Source organism: Pristiophorus japonicus, chromosome 3 (genome assembly GCF_044704955.1).
Source record: "Pristiophorus japonicus isolate sPriJap1 chromosome 3, sPriJap1.hap1, whole genome shotgun sequence".
In the NCBI taxonomy this organism is placed as follows: Eukaryota; Metazoa; Chordata; class Chondrichthyes; family Pristiophoridae; genus Pristiophorus; species Pristiophorus japonicus.
The window spans coordinates 42,558,453-42,578,391 of NC_091979.1; the positions used below are offsets into that span (position 1 = coordinate 42,558,453).

General features: G+C 45.1%; 1 protein-coding gene across 18 annotated transcripts in view; it reads left to right on the forward strand.

Moving 5' to 3' along the window:
• The window catches only part of neb (nebulin), a 330,990-nt gene that overhangs the window by 106,887 nt on the left and 204,164 nt on the right, over nucleotides 1-19,939 (forward strand). For all 18 annotated transcript variants that reach the window (XM_070875301.1, XM_070875303.1, XM_070875304.1 and 15 more), the window contains 10 exons: nucleotides 338-442; nucleotides 2,498-2,605; nucleotides 3,494-3,805; nucleotides 8,089-8,295; nucleotides 8,396-8,500; nucleotides 11,751-11,858; nucleotides 13,002-13,313; nucleotides 16,192-16,395; nucleotides 18,117-18,221; nucleotides 18,309-18,416. In XM_070875301.1, the coding sequence (XP_070731402.1) occupies nucleotides 338-442; nucleotides 2,498-2,605; nucleotides 3,494-3,805; nucleotides 8,089-8,295; nucleotides 8,396-8,500; nucleotides 11,751-11,858; nucleotides 13,002-13,313; nucleotides 16,192-16,395; nucleotides 18,117-18,221; nucleotides 18,309-18,416 (1,674 nt within the window). The remainder of the gene's footprint in view (nucleotides 1-337; nucleotides 443-2,497; nucleotides 2,606-3,493; nucleotides 3,806-8,088; nucleotides 8,296-8,395; nucleotides 8,501-11,750; nucleotides 11,859-13,001; nucleotides 13,314-16,191; nucleotides 16,396-18,116; nucleotides 18,222-18,308; nucleotides 18,417-19,939) is intronic.

Below are 19,939 nucleotides of genomic sequence, written 5' to 3' on the forward strand. Positions count from 1 at the left end.
GTTGTTATGCCAGTGACTGGGAGATGTGTGAATAAACCTGAATGTGCTCCCGATTTTGGGAGGAGTACCTCGGCTCTGTGCAGAACCCCAGCCCACCGACCTACTGGGTTGAGATTGCAACTTGCCTAGGGAGCTAACTGGGGCAGTGGAGTTATGCTCTACCATACACTGAAAAGGATGCTGGGAATGACCAAGCTCAGCCACTAATTGCTCCATGAACTGTTGTGCCTTTTGTTAGATAGAAGGCTTCAAGATGAATGCTTTTACTTCTCACTCAGACTTTTTCTGTTGCTTTTTCTTTTGATATGGTGGGACTAATTCTTAGATTTTTTGACAGAAATTGTACACCGAAGCATGGGATAAAGATAAGAACAAGCTCCACATTATGCCAGACACACCAGAAATTGTGCTGTCCAAGAGCAACCAGATTAATATGAGTGAGGTAAGTCGCGAGCGTAATGTGGTGAAAATGAAAATGACCTATGGCTTCGGCTGTGTTTGTGATCGAACTACGATTGTTAATGAATCCTATTGCTAAGGTCCCTGCCTGTACCACCCATTTCAATTGGAAACCCCCTCATGAGGCCTCCAATCACCTTCCCAGACCACCCCAGCCCCACTGATGATCCTCAGGCCGGCCACAATTCTCCGCTGGCCGGCCCCGATCGTCTCTTCCCTCCACCACCCCAAACATTCTTTTAAACCCTCCTCCCCTCACCCCGGCCCCTCGTCGACCCCAATCCTCCTCCTTCTCCTCCCCGATCCTCCAAAGCCTGGCCCCGGCCCCCACCCGATCCCTCCCTCCCTCCTCTGTGCGGCCTAGTGCCTACCTGCCCGCCGACTACCAGCCTCTCCATCTGGCTGGCTGCGGGTGGGAAACAGAGGCTTCACATGCAAATCAGGCCCTGCCGTTCTCCCTGGTTTCCCGCCCGCATTGGAGCCCTCCCCCCCTCCCCCCGCCAACCCGCCTTCCCCCATGAAAATCCAGCCAGTACATGAGTGGGAAAATCATATAGTCTAACGTGGGCAAGTTTGTGGCCATCCATTTGGATCTGTAAAAGACAACTCAGAATATTTTCTTAATGGTGAGAGACTGGGAGCTGTGCAGCAGTAATGGGATTTAGGTGCTCATGTACACAAATCACTAAAAACTAGTGTACAGGTACAAAAAGTAATCAAAAAGGCTAATAGAATGCTGGCCTTTATCTCAAGGGATGGAATTCAAAAGTGAGAAAGTGTACAAAGACTTGGTCAGACTCCATCTGGAGTACTGTGCTCCAATTTGGGGACTGAATCTCAGGAAAGATATATTGGCCTTGGAAGGGGTACAGTGCAGAATCACTAGAATGATATCTGGGTATAACAGTATGAATTACGAGGACAGGTTGCATAAACATGGCTTGTATTTCCTTGAGTTTAGAAGATTGAGGGGTGATCTAGGCTCAGGGCTAGAAATTCGGTATCACCCCAGTTGAGGCTTTAAATTTTGAGAAGTTGGACGTTTAGTGCCAGCCGTTAATCAATCTCACTGCCTGCTAAGTTCAGTCTTATAGTTCCAACAATGCAGGGGAGCGCTAAATCAGGCGCTAATGGCATAGGTGAGTGGGGTTAGGCTCCAAGCAGGAACGAATATGAGGTGTTGTGTAATCAGGAGTGAGCATTGGCGAAGACGCCTTCCAGCCATTAAAGGGGAGGGTCAGTGGAGTCTACACACCAGCCCCCAATGATTCGGTGAGTGCAGAATGGCGATATGCTGTGGGATGAATTGCAAAGGCCTCTGACGGCCCGCGACACTCCGGGGACTAAGCAGCCTTTATTTGGCTGCAGATCCATCCTGTGCTCTCTGCCACTCATAACTGACCTTTGGAACGGAGGTTCCTTAACAGCTGGGTTGCATCCTTTCAGTCGCCAGCCGCCAGCCACCAGCCGGCTGGTTCACGCCTCCGCTCCCTGGAGCTGTCAGCGTGAGGCGGTAAGGGGGGATGCGACTGAAGTTTGCAGATCGGGCGACCAGCGAGCGTGGCATGTTCGCTGACGTCACGATCTGCATGGCGAACGGTGCCGAGGCGCTAACTGTTATCGCCGGCGCTATGGGGCCAGCGAATTTGCCATGTAATGCGGGATTCGCCCCGCCAAGGCACGACTGACTGAGCGCCCATTAGCGTCCCCGCCAGGCGCTAACTAGGGGCGCTAACATGCTGAATTTCTCCACCTAGGTGTTTAAAATGGCAAAGGGATTGTCTAGGGTAGATATAGAGAAACGATTTTCTCTGGTGAGGAAATCAAGAACAAGAGGGCATAATCTTAAAATTAGTGCTAAGCCATTTAGGAGTGAAATTAGGAAGCACTTTTTCCACACACAACCTGTTGAAGGTTTTAACAAGTCCTTCATGATAAAGCGCGATAGGGGAGCAGGTTCATACAATTCCAATAGTCGTCAGAGAATGAGTTAAATGGTGGCATTAACTTCTTACCTCTCTGTTCTTTCCCCTTTTAGAAATTATACAGATCCGGCTGGGAGAATTCAAAGAAGAAAGGCTATCACCTGATGCCCGATGCCATTTCAATAAAGGCTGCAAAGGCCACAAGGGACATAGCCAGTGATGTGAGTTTTTTATCCCCGTATCTTACCAGATCTGTTACACAATTACTCCTTAGGAGACCTGATTTTCAGTATAGTTATTAACCCCTTGTAAATGTTTAAACGCAGCAGATAGTATTTTGTGTATTGTACACAGGATGACCGATAATATGGGATATGGCATTTGCTGGGTTAACTTGGTCTTCTTTTGAAGTTGCATCATTACTAAGCGTGAGCTACCACCACTTGCATTGAAAAAATGTTTTTAGATATTGCATATGATTGAGTTCTAACCTGAAAATGTAGTCATTACACTTTTGTCTGCTATTTGGTTTGTATGGATGTTTCTGTTGTGTTTCTTTGGTGTTACCATTAGGAGTGGCAGAATTGAAAGTTTGTGTATGGGGCTGTGTGCTTGCTTGATCAGACAATGATAAATGAGAAAACTCAAGCAGATTAGAGATGTTATCGTGAATTTTCCAAATTCCTGTGACTGGCTGGCGAGTCTCACTCTCTGCCTGCTGCCCATACCGTGGGTATGCAGTCCACGTTTTTCCATCCGTTATTTTTCATTTTAATGGATGGGAGCGCTGTAGTAGAGTGCCACTGTTTCCTGATGTGTGCACCGATGCGTGAGGAACACTCATCTGGAAAACTGTCCTTTGGTCCACAACGCAAGACGAAGCTGATCACTGAGGTAGTGACCCCCCTATGATTCACACACCTTAGAAATCAATATTGCCACTGTATTAATCTCTCATAAGAACAACAGTATTAGTCCAGCATGAAAAGAATACAAAGAAGCAGTGACGTTGATATGAATTAAATGTAACAATAAATTTGGCGTGTATTGTGTACTAAATTCAATGTATGAGCTGCCTCAATTAATACCAATCCTGTGTTTTATGTCAGTACAAATACAAACTAGCCTATGAAAAGGAAAAGGGAAAACACATTGGCTTCCGCAGCCTTCAGGATGACCCCAAGCTCGTCCATTTCATGAACGTTGCAAAAATGCAGTCAGATCGCGAGTACAAGAAGGACTATGAAAAGTTCAAGACTAAGTACAACGCACCGCTGGACATGGTCAGTATTACAGCTGCTAAGGAGTCTCAGGCAGTGGCCAGTAACATCAACTACAAGCACCTCATCCATCGTTACGTAGTCCCTCCTGACGCAATGAGCTTGGAACTGGCCAGGAACATGATGAACATACAGAGTGATGTAAGTCATTAAAATCAAATCATAGAATCATCATAGAAATTTGCAACATGGAAGAAGGCCATTTTGTCACATAGGGCCCAAGTTTCGAGCCGCGCCTAGAACGGCGCAGTCCCGACCTGGACGCCCGTTTATCGCGCCACAAAGTGCGCCTCAAAAAAACCTCCAGATTCTCCACCTCCCTGCAGGTCCTCTGGCCCTCGGCACGGCGCAGCAGGAGCTGTAGGGGGCGGAGCCAGGTCCCTGCGCTGAAAACAGTGCCGGGACCTCTGCACATGCGCGCTACAGTGGGCGCGCAAGTGCAGTAGCTCCAGGCACCGAACTGTGTGGGAGGGGCCGAAGCACGCAGACCCTAGCCCTGGCCGAATGGCCTCACTGGGGCTTCGTGAATAAGGCTCCTCCCACAGCCGGCTCCTGTTTCCTCCCGACCCGACTCGACTCCCGCTTCCCGCCCTCCGCCTCCAGACCGGACCCGACCCGACTCCTGCTTCCCCCCGCCCCCGGACCCGACCCAACTCCCGCTTCCCATCCCCCCACCCCCCCCCCCCCCCCCCGTCTCCGGACCCGACCCGACTCCCGCTTCCCCCCCCCCCCGGACTGGATCCGACCCGACTCCCGCTTCCCCCCCCCCCCCCTCCGGACTGGATCCGACCGGACCTCCCTCCCCCCGACCTGACCTCCCTCTCTCTCCCTCCCCACGACCCGAACCGAACCGAACCGACCTCCCTCCCACCACCCCCCCGATCAGACCCAACGCCACCTACCTGTAAATCTGGTGCTGGGGATGGGCCCTGCCCGAAGTCTCGGGCCCGGCCCGTTCAGCCTCCCTCCCCCTTCTCCTTTCCCCCCCCTTCTCCTTTCCCCCCCCATCTCCTTCCCCCCCCATCTCCTTCCCCCTCCATCTCCTCCCCCATCTCCTTTCCCCCCATCTCCTTTCCCCCCATCTCCTTTCCCCCCATCTCCTTTCTCCCCCTTCTCCCCTTTATCCCCTTCTCTCCCTTCCCTCCCTCTGCTCCCCCCCTCTCTCCCTCTACCCCCCTCCTCCCCCTCCCCTCACAGACACTGACCAGACAGAGAATGAGAATGAGAGACACACAGACAGACAGAGAGATAGAGACACTGACAGAGACACACTGCGGGGGGGCATCCCAGCACGCTGTTGGAGGGCTCCCGGTGCTGCAGTCGATAAGTAGAAAATGTTTTATTTATTGATTTTTTAAAAAATTATTTCTTATTAATTTTTTTGATTGATTTATTGATGTATTTATCATTTATTATTGATGATGGCTCTTTATTTGTAAAACTGAAGTGTTTAATGCTTGTAAACTTCCCTTTAAACCCCCCCGCCCATTCCCTACGCCTGATTTGTAACCTACGCCTGATTTTCTAAAGTGTAGACACGGTTTTTTCGAGCGTACAAAAATCTTCACTTACTCCATTCTAAGTTAGTTTGGAGTAAGTTTTCACTGACGAAACTTTGAAATTAGGCATAAGTGGCCGGACACGCCCCCTTTTGAAAAAAAAATTCTGTTCCAAAATGAAACTGTTCTAACTGGCTAGAGCTGGAGCAAACTAAATGGCGAGAATTCCGATTTCTAAGATATTCCATTCTACACCAGTTGCTCCTAAAAATCAGGAGCAAATCATGTGGAAACTTGGGGCCATTGTATCCACGCTGGCCGACAAAGAGCTAGCCAGCCTAATCCCACTTTCCAGCTCTTGGTGCGTAGCCCTGTAGGTTACAGCACTTTAAGTGCATATCCAAGTACTTTTTTAATGTGGTGAGGGTTTCTGCCTCTACCACCCTTCCAGGCAGTGAGTTCCAGACCCCCACCCCTGGGTGAAATGATTGCCCCTCAAATTTCCTCTAAACCTCCCACCAATTACTTTAAATCTATGCCCCCTGGCTGTTGACTACTCTGCTGAGGGAAATAGGCCCTTCCTATCCACTCTATCTTGGCCCCTCATAATTTTATACACCTCACTAAAGTCTCCCCTCAGCCTCCTCTGTTCCAAAGAAAACAAACACAGCCTATCCAATCTTTCCTCATAGCTAAAATTCTCCAGTTCAGGCAACATCCTCGTAAATCTCCTCTGTACCCTCTCTAGTGCATGTATTGGGCATTTATTAACTGCAGTAATTGTACACTATGTATCAAATTTAAAAATGCAGAAGTATGAATTACTCTGTCACTAGGGCAATGAATATATTAGCATATATGTATCAGGCCTGTCCAGCTTCCCCAATTACTCAGCTGGTCAAGGCAGTGAGTAGCTGCGAAATAGAGATTTGGGTTCACCAGCTGGTCTGAGGGTTTTCAACTCAGTGGTTATACTCTTGCCTCTGAGTCAGAAGGTTATGGGTTCAAGTCCGCCCCAGGCCTTGAGCACATAATATAGGTAGACACTTCAGTGCAGTACTAAATTAGTAAAGCAAAGGGCAGAAAGATTTGCATTTATATATCGCCTTTGATTACCTTAGAATGTCCCAAAGCACTTTACAAGCAATTAAGTACGTTTTGTTGATGAGTAGCCACTGTTGTAATGTAAGAAATAGTAGTGTAGTCTTTATGATGAGTTGGTAGACAAAGGCACCCTCTGCCTTTGAAAATTGGATGTAAGATCCCATTGTATTATTTGAAGGAAAATAGGGAGTTTTCCTGATGTCCTCGAAAAAAGCACGAAAGACAAGATTCATATCGAGCCTTTCACAATCTCAGGATGTCCCAAAGCACTTCACAGCCAATGAAGTACTTTTGAAGTGTAATCACTGTTGTAAGGTAGGAAACGTGCAGTTAATTTGCTCACAGCGAGGTCCCACAAACAACAATGTGATAATGATGAGATAATCTGATTTTAGTGATGTTCATTGACGGATAAATATTGGCCAAGACACCAGAGATAACTCCCCTGTGCTTCTTTGAAATAGTACCATGGGATCTTTTATGTCCACCTGAGAGAGCAGACCAGGCCCCAGTTTAATGTTTCATCCGAAAGGCCGCACATCCGACAATGCAGCACTCCCTCAGCACTGCACTGGAGTGTCAGCCTAGATTTTTGTGCTCAATTCTCTGGAGTGGGACTTGAACCCACAACCTTTGATTCAGAGGCAAGAGTGCTACTCTCTGGGCCATGGCCTAGGTAACATTTATGCCTCAATCAACATTACTAAAAATGACTAAAGAGATGTTAAGTTGAGGTCCTGTCTGCCTGTTTGAGTGGATGGCAATGATCCCATGGAATTATTCAAAGAAGAGCAGCGAGTTCTCCCAGTGTCCCGAGGAACATTTATCTCACAAACAACACCACCATAACAGATTACCTGGTCATTCATGTTAATGCTGTTTTCAAATTTGCTGTCACATTTGCTTATATAGCACTAGTGACTACACTTCAAAATGAATCCATTGGCTATGAAGCACTTTGCGACATCCCATGGCCATTCAAGGCATTGTAAAAATGCAAGTCCCTTTTATTTCGGTGTCCTTGAGTTAGGGAGGGGTAATTGGCCGAGATCTCTGCTCCCGCTAGATATGGAAAACAAAAATTCTTAAAGAAAAGCCCTACACAAATCGTTTGCAGGATTATTGGCCTTCCAGTTTTTAATTTTTCTTTCATTTTCAAATCTTCCTGCAAATAAAGAAATGGTAAAATAATGCATCCTATTATAGACAAACTTTAAGCTCTATTGGTTGGTACAGTATTACTAATTGATGCAGCAGGTGTATCTAAATAAGAACATAAGAAATAGGAGCAGGAGTAGGCCATTTAGGCCTTCGAGCTTGCTCCGCTATTCAATAAGATCATGGCTGATCTTCTACCACAACTCCACCTTCCCGCTCTATCACCATATCCCTTGGTTCCCTTAGTATTCAAATATCGATCGATCTCTGTCTTGAATATACTCTACGACTGAGCATCCACAGCCTTCTGAGGTAGAGAATCCCAAAGATTTACAACACTTTGAGTGAAGAAATTTTTCCTCATCTCTGTCCTAAATGGCCAACCCTTTATTCTGAGAATGTGACCCCTCCCAGCCAGGGAAAACATCCTTCCAGCACTACCCTGTCAAGCCCTTTAAGAATTTTATACATTTCAATGAGATCACCTCTCATTCTTCTAAACCCTAGGGAATATAGGCCTAGTCTACTTAACTTCTCCTCAAAGGACCAATCCCCCATCCCAGGAATCAGTCTGGTGAACCTTCATTGCACTTCCTCTAAAGTTTGAAAATAGCTTTCCTATATCAGCATGTGGCTGTCAAACCTTTCTCTCTGTTATTGCAGAATCTATACAAGTCAGAATTCACTGGCTTTATGAAAGGAATGGGCTGGGTTCCCATTGGCTCACTGGAGGAAGAAAAGAACAAGCGGGCTTCAAATATCCTTTGTGAGAAAAAATACCGTCAACCTCCAGAGAAGTTCACATTTACCATTGACACTGACTCCATGCCTATGGAATTGGCAAAGGCTAATGCCCAAATCATGAATATGGTAAGAAGACCTGCTGTTAAAAAGCATTGGTTGTGATGATCCTTTATACAGTTATATGATTGAGAGAATCCATTATTAATCAAAATCTATTACCCTGTAGCACATGTACAAGGAAGCCTGGGAAAAGGACAAGATTCAGATCCATGTGATGCCGGACACACCAGAAATTACTCTAGCTAAAGCCAACCAGTACAACATGAGCCAGGTAAGTGGAATGGATCGGTCTGAATTCCTTTCCTTTGTAGGATATGTTGGCTACATTTAAATAGAAATTGCGATTTACCAAAGAAATCTAGTCCCAATTCAGGGAACTAAGGGGGATGCAATAATATGGATCCAATGAGAAACACAGGCAAACCGTTCTGTAGGACGGCAGCTAATGGAAGTACTTAATATTAACAACTCCCTCTCACACACACACACACACACATACACACACACACATACTAGAACACTCAGCAATAATATAACTATCAGGGCACACAAGAATCAATCCTCAGCTCTGTTTCAAGGAACCAGTTTGAAATCAAACAATGACAGCAGAAAATTCAAACTGCAGGCCAATAATGTGAAGCTCTACTAGCTACAGAGGATAAAGCAACTATTTCATTGCCTGGATTCAGATTCCAGCAAGGAAGAAAAATACCTCCAGGATCATCACCCCTATCCTCTGGAGAGAGAAAAAAACATTCCTCCAGTTTGAAATAAAATATACAAATACAATGACTAACAACATTGACATGTTCTATACAGTTGCTATACACAATTAGCTGAGCATGAAATATGAGGCAATAATTAGATATGGAGATTCTGATAAACTTAAAGTCAACCAAAACTCTGCTGCCTGTGTCCTAACTCGCACCAAGCCCCGTTTCCCATCACCCCTGTGCTCGCTGACCTACATTGGCTCCCAGTTAATCAAAGCCTTGATTTTAAAATTCTCATCCTTGTTTTCAAATCTTTCCATGGCCTCGCCTCTCCCTATCTCTGTAATCTCCTCCAATCCCTCAATCCTCCAAGATATCTGCGCTCCTCTCATTCTGGCCTCTTGAGCATCCCTGATTTTAATTGCTCCACCATTGGTGGCCATGACTTCAGCTGCCAAGGCTGTAAGCTCTGGAATTCCTTCCCTAAACCTCTCTGCCTCTCTACCTCTCTTTCCTCCTTATGTGGCTCAGTGTCAAATTTAGTTTGATAATACTCCTTGGGAAGTTTTACTACGGTAAAGGTGCTATATCAATATAAGTTGTTGTTGTTGAGAGGGAAGCTCAATCCTTTTGTAATGTTACCAGGGGCCAGAAATTCAGTTACTGTCCTGTACCTGTCCGACATTTTTTGTTCTATGATATAATTATTTTTTGTGATAGTCTGGATTGAGTTATTTGTCAGTCTTCAAAAGATGAACCTCTGTGTCCTTGTACACAAATCCTTAAAGGTGGCAGGGCAAGTTGATAAGGTGGTTAAAAAAATCATATGGATTACTTGGGATTTCAAATAGAGGCCAAGGGCTAGAAATTCGGCATGTTAGCGCCTCCCGTTAGCACCTGGCTAAAGGGTTAGCGACCGGGTGTGGTGAATGCAGCGATGCCTGCGAACTTCAGTGCCAGCTTAGCGCAGGCGCCTGGGCCTCTAGCACCTCGCAGATTGTGACATTGTAAAGTGTGCAGTGCCCCGTTATTGCGTTATTGCCCCGGATTGAAAATTGACTCTCGCCTCCTGCTGTATCGCCTCGTGCTGACAACGCTAGCAAGACGAGGCATTGTGAACTCAGCTGGCCATTTCGAGAGCGGTAATCAAAGGGATTGGTTTTCAGCGAGCTCAACCTTTATTATTGCACCAGTCTGGTGCCTGCGCAAAGTTTTTAATGTTAAATTGGTGCAAGATGTCCAAGCCCTCCACTTTGTGAGAGTGTTTGAGGCTGTAATGGCAGTCACCTTGAAAAACAGAACTGCCGACAACTAGCTAGTGCAGCATCATTGGCCCTTGCCTTTAAGTGAGGGAAGCAGTTTTGTGATGAAAGAGTTACCAATGCACTCGACATTGTTTAGCGCTTTGCCGTTACCGCCCCGCTTTGGACTTTAGCACCCTAAGTGGTTAGCGCTTGATTTAGTACTCCACTTTCCTCTTGGAGCGCTAAAGCTGAATATCGCAGGAGGTAAGAATGATTAGCGCCTGGCGCTACTTTTTCAACTTTTAGGGGTCAAAGTTTGGTTGCTACTGCCAGCTGATACCGCCTGGGAGAGGCGGCAACGGGGCTTGGACGGCTGGGCGGCACCATTAGGCGGTGGTACCACCTGATGGGAAATTCGGTTCTGCTTTTTCAAGGGCGCAAAGATTTGCCGACTCGCCAACTACTGTCATTGAAATCCTGACGTCAGTGCACGTGCACACTTCTTTGGCGCTGGTCTTGCCAAATTCACTTTTGCCGCCTCACTTGCCGCCCACTGACTGCCGCTTACTGCCTCCAGAGTAGCGCGCAACACCTGATTTAACGCTGCAATCCCCTTTTCAGACGGGAAAACTGAATTTTTAATGGCGGCAACTGCCACCTGGTGGTAAAATCTCCTTTCAAACGGTGACACCGCCTCAAAAATAGCGGGACCGAATTTCAACCTTTAAAGTTCTAGAGCCCAAAACGGGGTGAAACCGAATTTCTCCCCCATAGTCTATAAAAGCAAAGAGATCATGCTAGTACTTTATAAATCACTGGCTGGGCCTCAGCTAGAGTATTTTGGACAATTCTGCCGCCACATTTCAGAAAAGATGAAAAGGCCCTGGAAAGGGTACAGAGGAGGTTTACCAGGGTGGTACCAGGGATGAGGGATTTCAGTTATGGGGAGAGGTTGGAAAAGTGAGAACTCTTCTCCTTGGAACAGGAAAGGTTATGAGATGACCTAATAGAGGTTTTCAAAGATGATGAGAGGTTTTGCTGGTGTAGATCTAGAAAAATTATTCCCCCTGGTGAGTTGGTCAATAAACAGAGCTCATAGATTTAAAATCATTGGCAAAAGATCTAGAGAGGAGATGGAGGACAATTTTTTCACTCGGGACCTGGAACGTTCTATCTGAAAAGATGGTGGAAGCTGGGTCCATCAATAATTTTGAAAGGGAGTTGGACAGGTACTGGAGGATGAGCAACTTACAGAGTTACGGACAAAAACCAGGAATGTGGGATTAAACATGACAGCTCTTCCAAAGAGCCAGCACAGGCACGATGGGCCGAATGGCCTCCTTCTGTGCTGTAAGTTTCTATGATTTTATGAAATTGCACTCAAAGATTTGCAGTAATGCATGACTTATATTGGAGTAATTTTAGTTCTATGTGGTACCAGAATGTAAAAAAAAAACACATTGCAAGTATCACTGCTCTGCACATCTTTCTTTGTCTCGACTATTTTAATTCATACTGTGTGGACAAATAGAATAATTTCAATTCATATTATCTTCCTTTATAGAAAATGTACAAGCAAAGCATGGAAGATGCAAAGAAGAAGGGATATGATCTCCGTGCTGATGCCATCTCAATCAAAGCCGCCAAAGCCTCAACTGCCATTGCCAGCGATGTAAGTGTTGTGACAGCAGCCACAGAAGTCTATTACTTCCCTTTGTCTTATTTTGTGCCAGTTTTCTCCTCTCCCAAAACGGTCTGCTCTCTTGCACCACTTGACCATGTGTGAATTATTTCAGCAGGCTATTTAACAGTGGTGGTCATCACCACTGAGCCTGATCGTGTCCTTACCGGTTTACCCACACATGCATCTCACCAGCAAGGGTGATGGTACAGTCATCAGTAGGCACGATGGGCTGAATGGCCTCTTTCTGTTCTGCATAATTCAATGGTACTAATTGCAGGAACATTGGCCAACCCATCCTGAAACCTGGGTTCTGAGGCCAATTGTAACACCTTCACTGCTACCCTGGTTGAGATCAACTAAATCAGCAAACTTTGCGGATTGTACCTGAACTTTGCTTTTCACTGTCTGAACCAGCTTAACTATCGAAGCGGTGTCCTCTGCATTGGGGAGACCAAACGCAGATTGGGTGACCACTTTGTGGAACACCTCGGTTCAGTACTTTAAAAAACATTTATAACAACTTTAATTTCTATTAGTGTATTATATGAGGTATTTTTTAAATGTTTTATGTAGTGTTTGTGCGTTTTGGGGTTTTTCTCATTCATAGTAATAGGAGATTCATCGAATCTCCTATTACTATGAATGAGAAAAACACTTACCTGTGATTGGGCGTCCACGCCCACGTGACTCCTGCGGACGTCCCGACGTAAACGCGCCGCGACGCACAGTCACGAGAGGCCTCCGGACCGGGATCTCAAGCAGGCGCAGCAGCTTAAGGTAAGTGCGCATTTTATTTCTATTCAACAGTGCTTTGTCCGCGGGAAGTCCTCGAGAGGAATTTCTGGGCCATTATTCATTTAGCTTTCTGAGCAGAGTTTGGAAACTAATCATCCAAGCTGCATTACGCACTGTTCAACTTGCATCTTCTTCACAATTGCGCCGTTGAGAATTTACAGTATTTTTGAAGTAGGACAAAAATAAATCTCAGGACTGTTTTGTATTCAACAATGGAGGGAAAATGTTGCACAATACATTTTTCCTTCCTGATTCAGTACCTTGAGATTGGATATAGTTTGGAACATGTTGTTTTAACATACAACTGTAATTGTTTTAACCTTTACTTTCTTACAGTACAAATATAAGCGTGCTTATGAGAAGGCTAGAGGGAGGCACATTGGTTTCCGCAACGTGCAGGATGACCCGAAGCTGGTCCATTGCATGCGTGTAGCCAAGTTGCAGTCTGAGCGTGAATATAAAAAGGACTATGAACAAAGCAAGACCAAGTATCACATGCCGATGGACATGTTCAGCGTTGTGGCTGCCAAGAAGTCCCAGGAGGTGGCCACCAATGCCAACTACAAGCAAGAATTCCGCCAGTTCACATATCTGCCGGATGCCATGAACCTGCAACTTTCCAGAAAGATGATGGAGATACAGAGTGACGTAAGACCAATTTTTCTGTTGAAGCTGTTTCAGAATTCCGAACTGAGTTCCTCTGCTGGCAACTCGTTTTACTTATTAATGGAAATGGCTATTGGAGATTCAAACTAAGCTTCATTTTACCATTGCAATGTTCCAATATTGGCTATTGAGTGCAGTGTAGAAACCCTGATATTAACGGGGAGGGAGCATGGTAGAGAGGGACCAGAAAATCTCAGGGACGCCGATCTTAATGGCAGGATTGGGGGTAATGTATTGACGTGGATAGAGAACTGGTTGGCAGACAGGAAGCAAAGAGTGGGAATAAACGGGTCCTTTTCAGAATGGCAGGCAGTGACTAGTGGGGTGCTGCAAGGTTCAGTGCTGGGACTCCAGCTATTTACAATAGACATTAATGATTTAGACAAAGGAATTGAATGTAATATCTCCAAATTTGCAGATGACACTAAGCTGGGTGGCAGTGTGAGCTGCGAGGAGGATGCTAGGAGGCTGCAGGGTGACTTGGACAGGTTAGGTGAATCGGCAAATGCATGGCAGATGCAGTATAATGTAGATAAATGTGAGGTTATCCACTTTGGTGGCAAAAACAGGAAGGCAGCTTATTATCTGAATAGTGACAGATTAGGAAAAGGGGAGGTGCAACGAGATCTGGGTGTCATGGTACATCAGTCATTGAAGGTAGGCATGCAAGTACAGCAGGCAGTAAAGAAAGCAAATGGCATGCCGGCCTTCATAGTGAGGGGATTTGAGTATAGGAGCAGGGAGGTCTTACTGCAGTTGTACAGGGCCTTGGTAAGACCACACCTTGAGTATTGTGTGCAGTTTTGGTCTCCTAATCTGAGGAAGGACATTCCTGCTATTGAGGGAGTGCAGCGAAGGTTCACCAGACTGATTCCCGGGATGGCAGGACTGACATGTGAAGAAAGCCTGGATCGAATAGGCTTATCTTCACTGGAATTTAGAAGAATGAGAGGGGATCTCATAGAAACATATAAAATTCTTACGGGATTGGACAGATTTGATGCAGAAAGAATGTTCCCGATGTTGGGGAAGTCCAGAACCAGGAGTCACAGCCTAAGGATAAGGGGTGAGCCATTTAGGACTGAGATGAGGAGAAACTTCTTCATTTGGAGAATTGTGAACCTGTGGAATTCTCTACCACAGAAAGTTGTTGAGGCCAGTTCATTAGATATATTCAAAAGGGAGTTAGATGTGGCCCTAAAGGGATCAAGGGGTATGGAGAGAAAGCAGGAATGGGGTACTGAAGTTGCATGATCAGCCATGATCATATTGAATGGTGGTGCAGGCTCAAAGGGCCGACTGGTCTACTCCTGCACCTACTTTCTATGTTTCTATGACCTCATTATCATTCATTTTTTCCATTCCCTGGCCAGCACCTGGGCAGATTGACAGGCTGGCAAAACAAACAGCAGGAGGCTGCAACTATTTTAAGTAAAACTATAAATCAAGTGCCTTTCCTTAAAAGGGGGCAATAAAACCGACAAATTCACAAATTAAACTTTGGACGTTAAACAAATCAAATTAAAATTTGGTTGCCAGGGGTGATGATACACTCCAGTCCCTCTGGCGTTCACCTCTAGCGGAAGGCCCCCTTGACCGCCCGCTGCCTGGACCGGTTAATGGCCACCTTGGCCATGCCCAGGCGCAGTCCTACGGCAGGAGGCTGCAGCCGGGAACCATCGGGAACGGTTCCCAGCAATCAGAAGAGAACATTAACTTTGTTTCTCTCCACAGATGCTGTCTGACCTGCTGAGATTTCCAGCATTTTCTGTTTTTATTATAGAAGAGAATGGGGTTTGGTGAGAGGTTTCGGCCGATCGTGAGACAGGAGGGCTGGGATCAGAAGGGGTGGGGGATGAGATCACGGAAGTGAGGAGAGGCCGCAATGGGCAATTGGCAGAAGGGATGCCAAAGGTTTGCTTGATGGGCCGCGGGGGAGCTCTCCTGCTCCTTCTGGCCTACAAGCAGTGCCCTAAAAAGCATTCACCTTCTGCAGCCGGCTGCTCCCATCTCCACTTCGCTGCCAGGTTTCCTGAGCCCTGGGAAAGCCGGCCGGCAACAGTTAAATTTACTTCATGACCCCATACTTCATGCACAGCACCCCTCCAAGACGGGACACATGCACGGCACACTACCCAACCGCAGGCACATTCGTGGTGTTCCCTGATTTTACATTTTTAAGCCCCCCCACTCCTGACTTTCTCCCGCAGGCCATGAGGATGCTAATATTGAACCTATAGTAAATCCACCAAAAATAATCTATTTAGAGTTTCACTGCATTTTCGGGAACCAGAGTAATTATTTTTCTATAAAATACATATAACTTGTGGTAAAATCTAGCTATATCTACAGCTATCTATAATCTATTATCGCCATTAAATGGGGTCCTAAATTACTAATTGACTTTAATACCCCACAAGCATTACAGAGCAACTAATGCAACCAATAAATCTACATCAATATCATTTATACATGATTTTTTGTGCATTATTTGTAAGAAATACTAAAAAAAAATGAGTTATAAACTTATTTAACTGTACATGGCAATTAAATCTCCAAATAATTGTGTATTTATTTTTCATTCGATGTTATATTAGTTACTGATCAAAACTGTGAGAACTACATTTCAAAAGGTAGAATAAATATTGCTTTACGAACTCTTCAGTGGTATAGACTCAACACCTATCATAATATATGATCAATCACTGTGTATAGTGATTAATAGATAAGATATATGCAGGTTAAAATCAATCTTTAAATATAATTTTGCCTTGCAATTCTAGTGACATTATTTGGATTAGTTTTAAGCAACATGTATAAAATTGCAAAGATTCAAGTGTTGTTGTCTTTGAATTGCTAGAACAATTATAAGGCGGACCTGCAGTGGCTGAAGGGGATTGGCTGGAGTCCCATTGGTTCATTGGATGTTGAGAAGGCGAAGAAAGCAACAGAGATTGTGAGTGATAAGAATTACCGGAAGCATCCGAACGCCTTCAAGTTCTCAAGTTTGACCGACTCTGTTGACATGGTTCTGGCTATGGCTAATACACAAGCAATGAAGAAGGTAGGTGTTAACAACAGGAATATTTGAGTGTGATGGTGATCTGTCTACCCCTTTTTTGACCTCATCAATATTCTCCCCATCTCTCCTGATGGTGTTAACTCCTCATTTGTGTATAGTTTCACAAGAATGTGATATACCTCACCCAAGTTCCCATTAGTTATGTATGGATCTCATCATCACCATAGGCAGTCCCTCGGAATCGAGGAAGACTTGCTTCCACTCTAAAAATGATTTCTCAGGTGACTGAACAGTCCAATGCGGGAATTACAGTCTCTGTCATAGGTGGAGCAGACAGTGGTTGAAGGAAAGGGTGGGTGGGGAGTCTGGTTTGCCACACGCTCCTTCCGCTGTCTGTGCTTGGTTTCCGCATGCTCTCGGCGACGAGACTCGAGGTGCTCAGCGCCCTCCCGGATGCTCTTCCTCCACTTAGGGCGGTCTTGGACCAGGGATTCCCAGGTGCCAGTGGGGATGTTGCACTTTATCAAGGAGGCTTTGAGGGTGTCCTTAAAATGGTATGAATCTAGTCAGTGAGCGTCATCACGCTATTCAATTCAAGGGGTGTGTGCGTGTGGGGGGATGGGGGGTGGTGGGGTGGGGGGGAACATCCCAGCTGAGACCAATCTTGTCTTCTAGCAGAGATTATTGGATAGCGATCAGGAGTGGGAACTCTTATCTTTCTTTCCCTTCCTAGCCCAGAGGCACTCAGGCCGATTGTACCACTCATAACACTGCCATGACTGAGATCAACTCACTCAGTTGTTGACTGACTCAGAGCAGAGAATGCTACCCACTGAGCCATGGCTGGCACATAAATACTGTTGCTATAAGAGCAAGAGTGTATTCTGCACTCAACTCCTGATGTCACAAAGCCTTTCCTACATCTACAAGGCAAAAGTCAGGAGTGTGATGAAATACTCCCCACTTGCCTGGATGAGTGCAGCTCCAACAGCACTCAAGAAGCTCGAGACCATCCAGAAAAAAGCAGCCCGCTTGATTGGCAATCGATCCACCACCTTAAACATTCACACCCTCCACCACTGGCGCAGCGTGGCTGCAGTGTGTACCATCTACACCATGCACTGCAGCGACTCGGCAAGGCTTCTTCGGCAGAACCTCCCAAACCCACGACCTCTACCACCTAGAAGGACAAGGGCAGCAAGTGCATGGGAACACCATCACCTCCATGTTCCCCTCCATGTCACACACTATCCTGACTTGGAAATATATCACCATTCTTTCATCGTAGCTGGTTCAAAATCCTGTAACTCCCTCCCTAACAGCACTATGGCAGTACCTTCACCACAGGGACTGCTGCAGTTCAAGGAGACGACTCACCACCATCTTCTCAAGGGAAATTAGGGATGGGCAATAAATGATGGTCTTGGCAGCGATGCCTACATACCATGAAATCATTTTAAAAAGATAGACTGGGAACCTGGGATCTTCCTGTTCTGAATGACTGAGGGACCCACTGGATAAAGTTAGGGGGCAAAATGATATTTATTTCGAGCTTAATAAGGAATTACATGCTTTTAGTTGCACACTTTGCTTAAAATGTAAGTTAGATATTTTTAAGATCGAAATTAAGAACCACAGGGATATCTTTGCAGCTTTTGTAGTAAAATGATCATTACTAAATCAGTACTAAATCTGTAGTCTCTCTTTTCAGGGCTTTTACAATATTTTTAAAAGAAACTCATACTTATCCTCTTACTTCACAGAGTCTGTATACAGCGGCCTGGGAGAAAGACAAAAATAAGGTCCATGTGACATTAGATTCTCCGGATATCGTACAAGCCAAGGCCAACGCATTTATGTACAGTAATGTAAGAGACATTTAATAATGATTATCATTGAATGCAAATGAAGATTCAATTCCTGAATAATCGGTAGCAAATGTCTTCTCTTTGTAGAACGCGTATAAACTGGATTGGGAACAATCCAAGAAGAAAGGTTATGACCTCAGACCCGATGCTATATCAATAAAGGCTGCCAAAGCTTCTACAATTATTGCAAGTGATGTAAGTTCAAATAGTTTTGTAATTGTTTTACAACTTTTAAACCATGAAAGATGGTTTGACCTGTCTCTGATGATAACAGGTCTGATTTTATTATCAATAAGTTCACTTAGCTCAACTCCTTTATTGCAAATAAAAAAAAAATTTTTAAACAGGCAAGGGCCATTAGATCCAGCAAACCCATCCTTTTTCAATAGACCTCAACCCCACGCACTCATCTTCTCACTAAATCCTTTACCCTCTTTTCTCTATCTAAATGCTTCATGAGCTTATTTATACTGTCTGCCTCAGTTTTCCCTGGTACCTTTTTCTACAAACCTATTATTGCTTTATGATAAGGTTCTCCTAACTTTCTAACATTTAATTTGTGTTCCTGGTGTACTTTAACACAGTGAACAACTTACGGAGATCAACTTTGTCCATTGCCTTCAAAATTTGAGAACGTCAATTAGGTCACCTTAAATTCTACTTCCCTTTCTCTTCACTGTTCTCCATAACTTAAATTGCTGATACGCAGAATCAGCTCTGCACTAATTCAACCAGTTGAGATTTTTAATGATTTTGCTCTGTTTTTTATGCCGGACTAACTTAACTCCTGATCAATTAGAATTTTGTCCTGAATCATAGAATCATAGAAGCTATTTGACCCATCGTGTCTGTGCTGGCCGAAAAAGAGCTATCCAGCCTAATCCCACTTTCCAACTCTTGGTCCGTAGCCTTGTAGGTTACGGCACTTCAAGTGCATATCCAAGTACTTTTTAAATGTATTGAACATTTCTGCCTCAACCACCATTTCTGGCAGTGAGTTCCAGACCCCCACAACACTCTGGGTGAAAAAAGTTCTCCTCAACTCCCTCTAATCCTTCTACCAATTACTTTAAATCTTTGCCCCCTAGTTATTGACATTTGCTAGGAGAAATAGGTCCTTCCCATCCACTTTATCTGGGCTCCTCATAATTTTATACACCTCAATCAAGTCTCCCCTCAGCCTCCTCTGTTCCAAACAAAACAACCCCTGCCAATCCAATCTTTCTTCATAGCTAAAATTCTTCAGCCAAAATCCATGTAAAGAAGTCAGAAGTGAAACAACCAGAAGCTAAATAATGTCGCTTGGGCTCCAGAATTGGAACAGCAGAGGGCAATTATTAATTATTTTCTCCCCTCCTTCCCTAAAGAGACTGGTTCATGCCAGGAATGACTCAATGGGCACTGGTGCTTTGCCCAAATGGCCATTCTTAATGTGTGAACTAACAAAGCAAGAGGCAGCAGGTCCGTGACCTGGAGCATTATTGCTGCCCTGCCAGCCACTGCCACCTGTCCCACCTTCCACCCCCCTGCCAGCCCCACCTCTTATACATGGCTTTCTGGCTTTCTAGCAGAGGTCACTAAATAACAATTGGAAGTATAAATTAAGAGATAACGGAATTTTATATATGGCTCCTGCAGAAATGAACCATTGTTAACATGTTTCGTTAGCTCTGCTCTGAAAAAGTTATTTGGTACCCTCTGTGGGGAAAGGCTCTCGA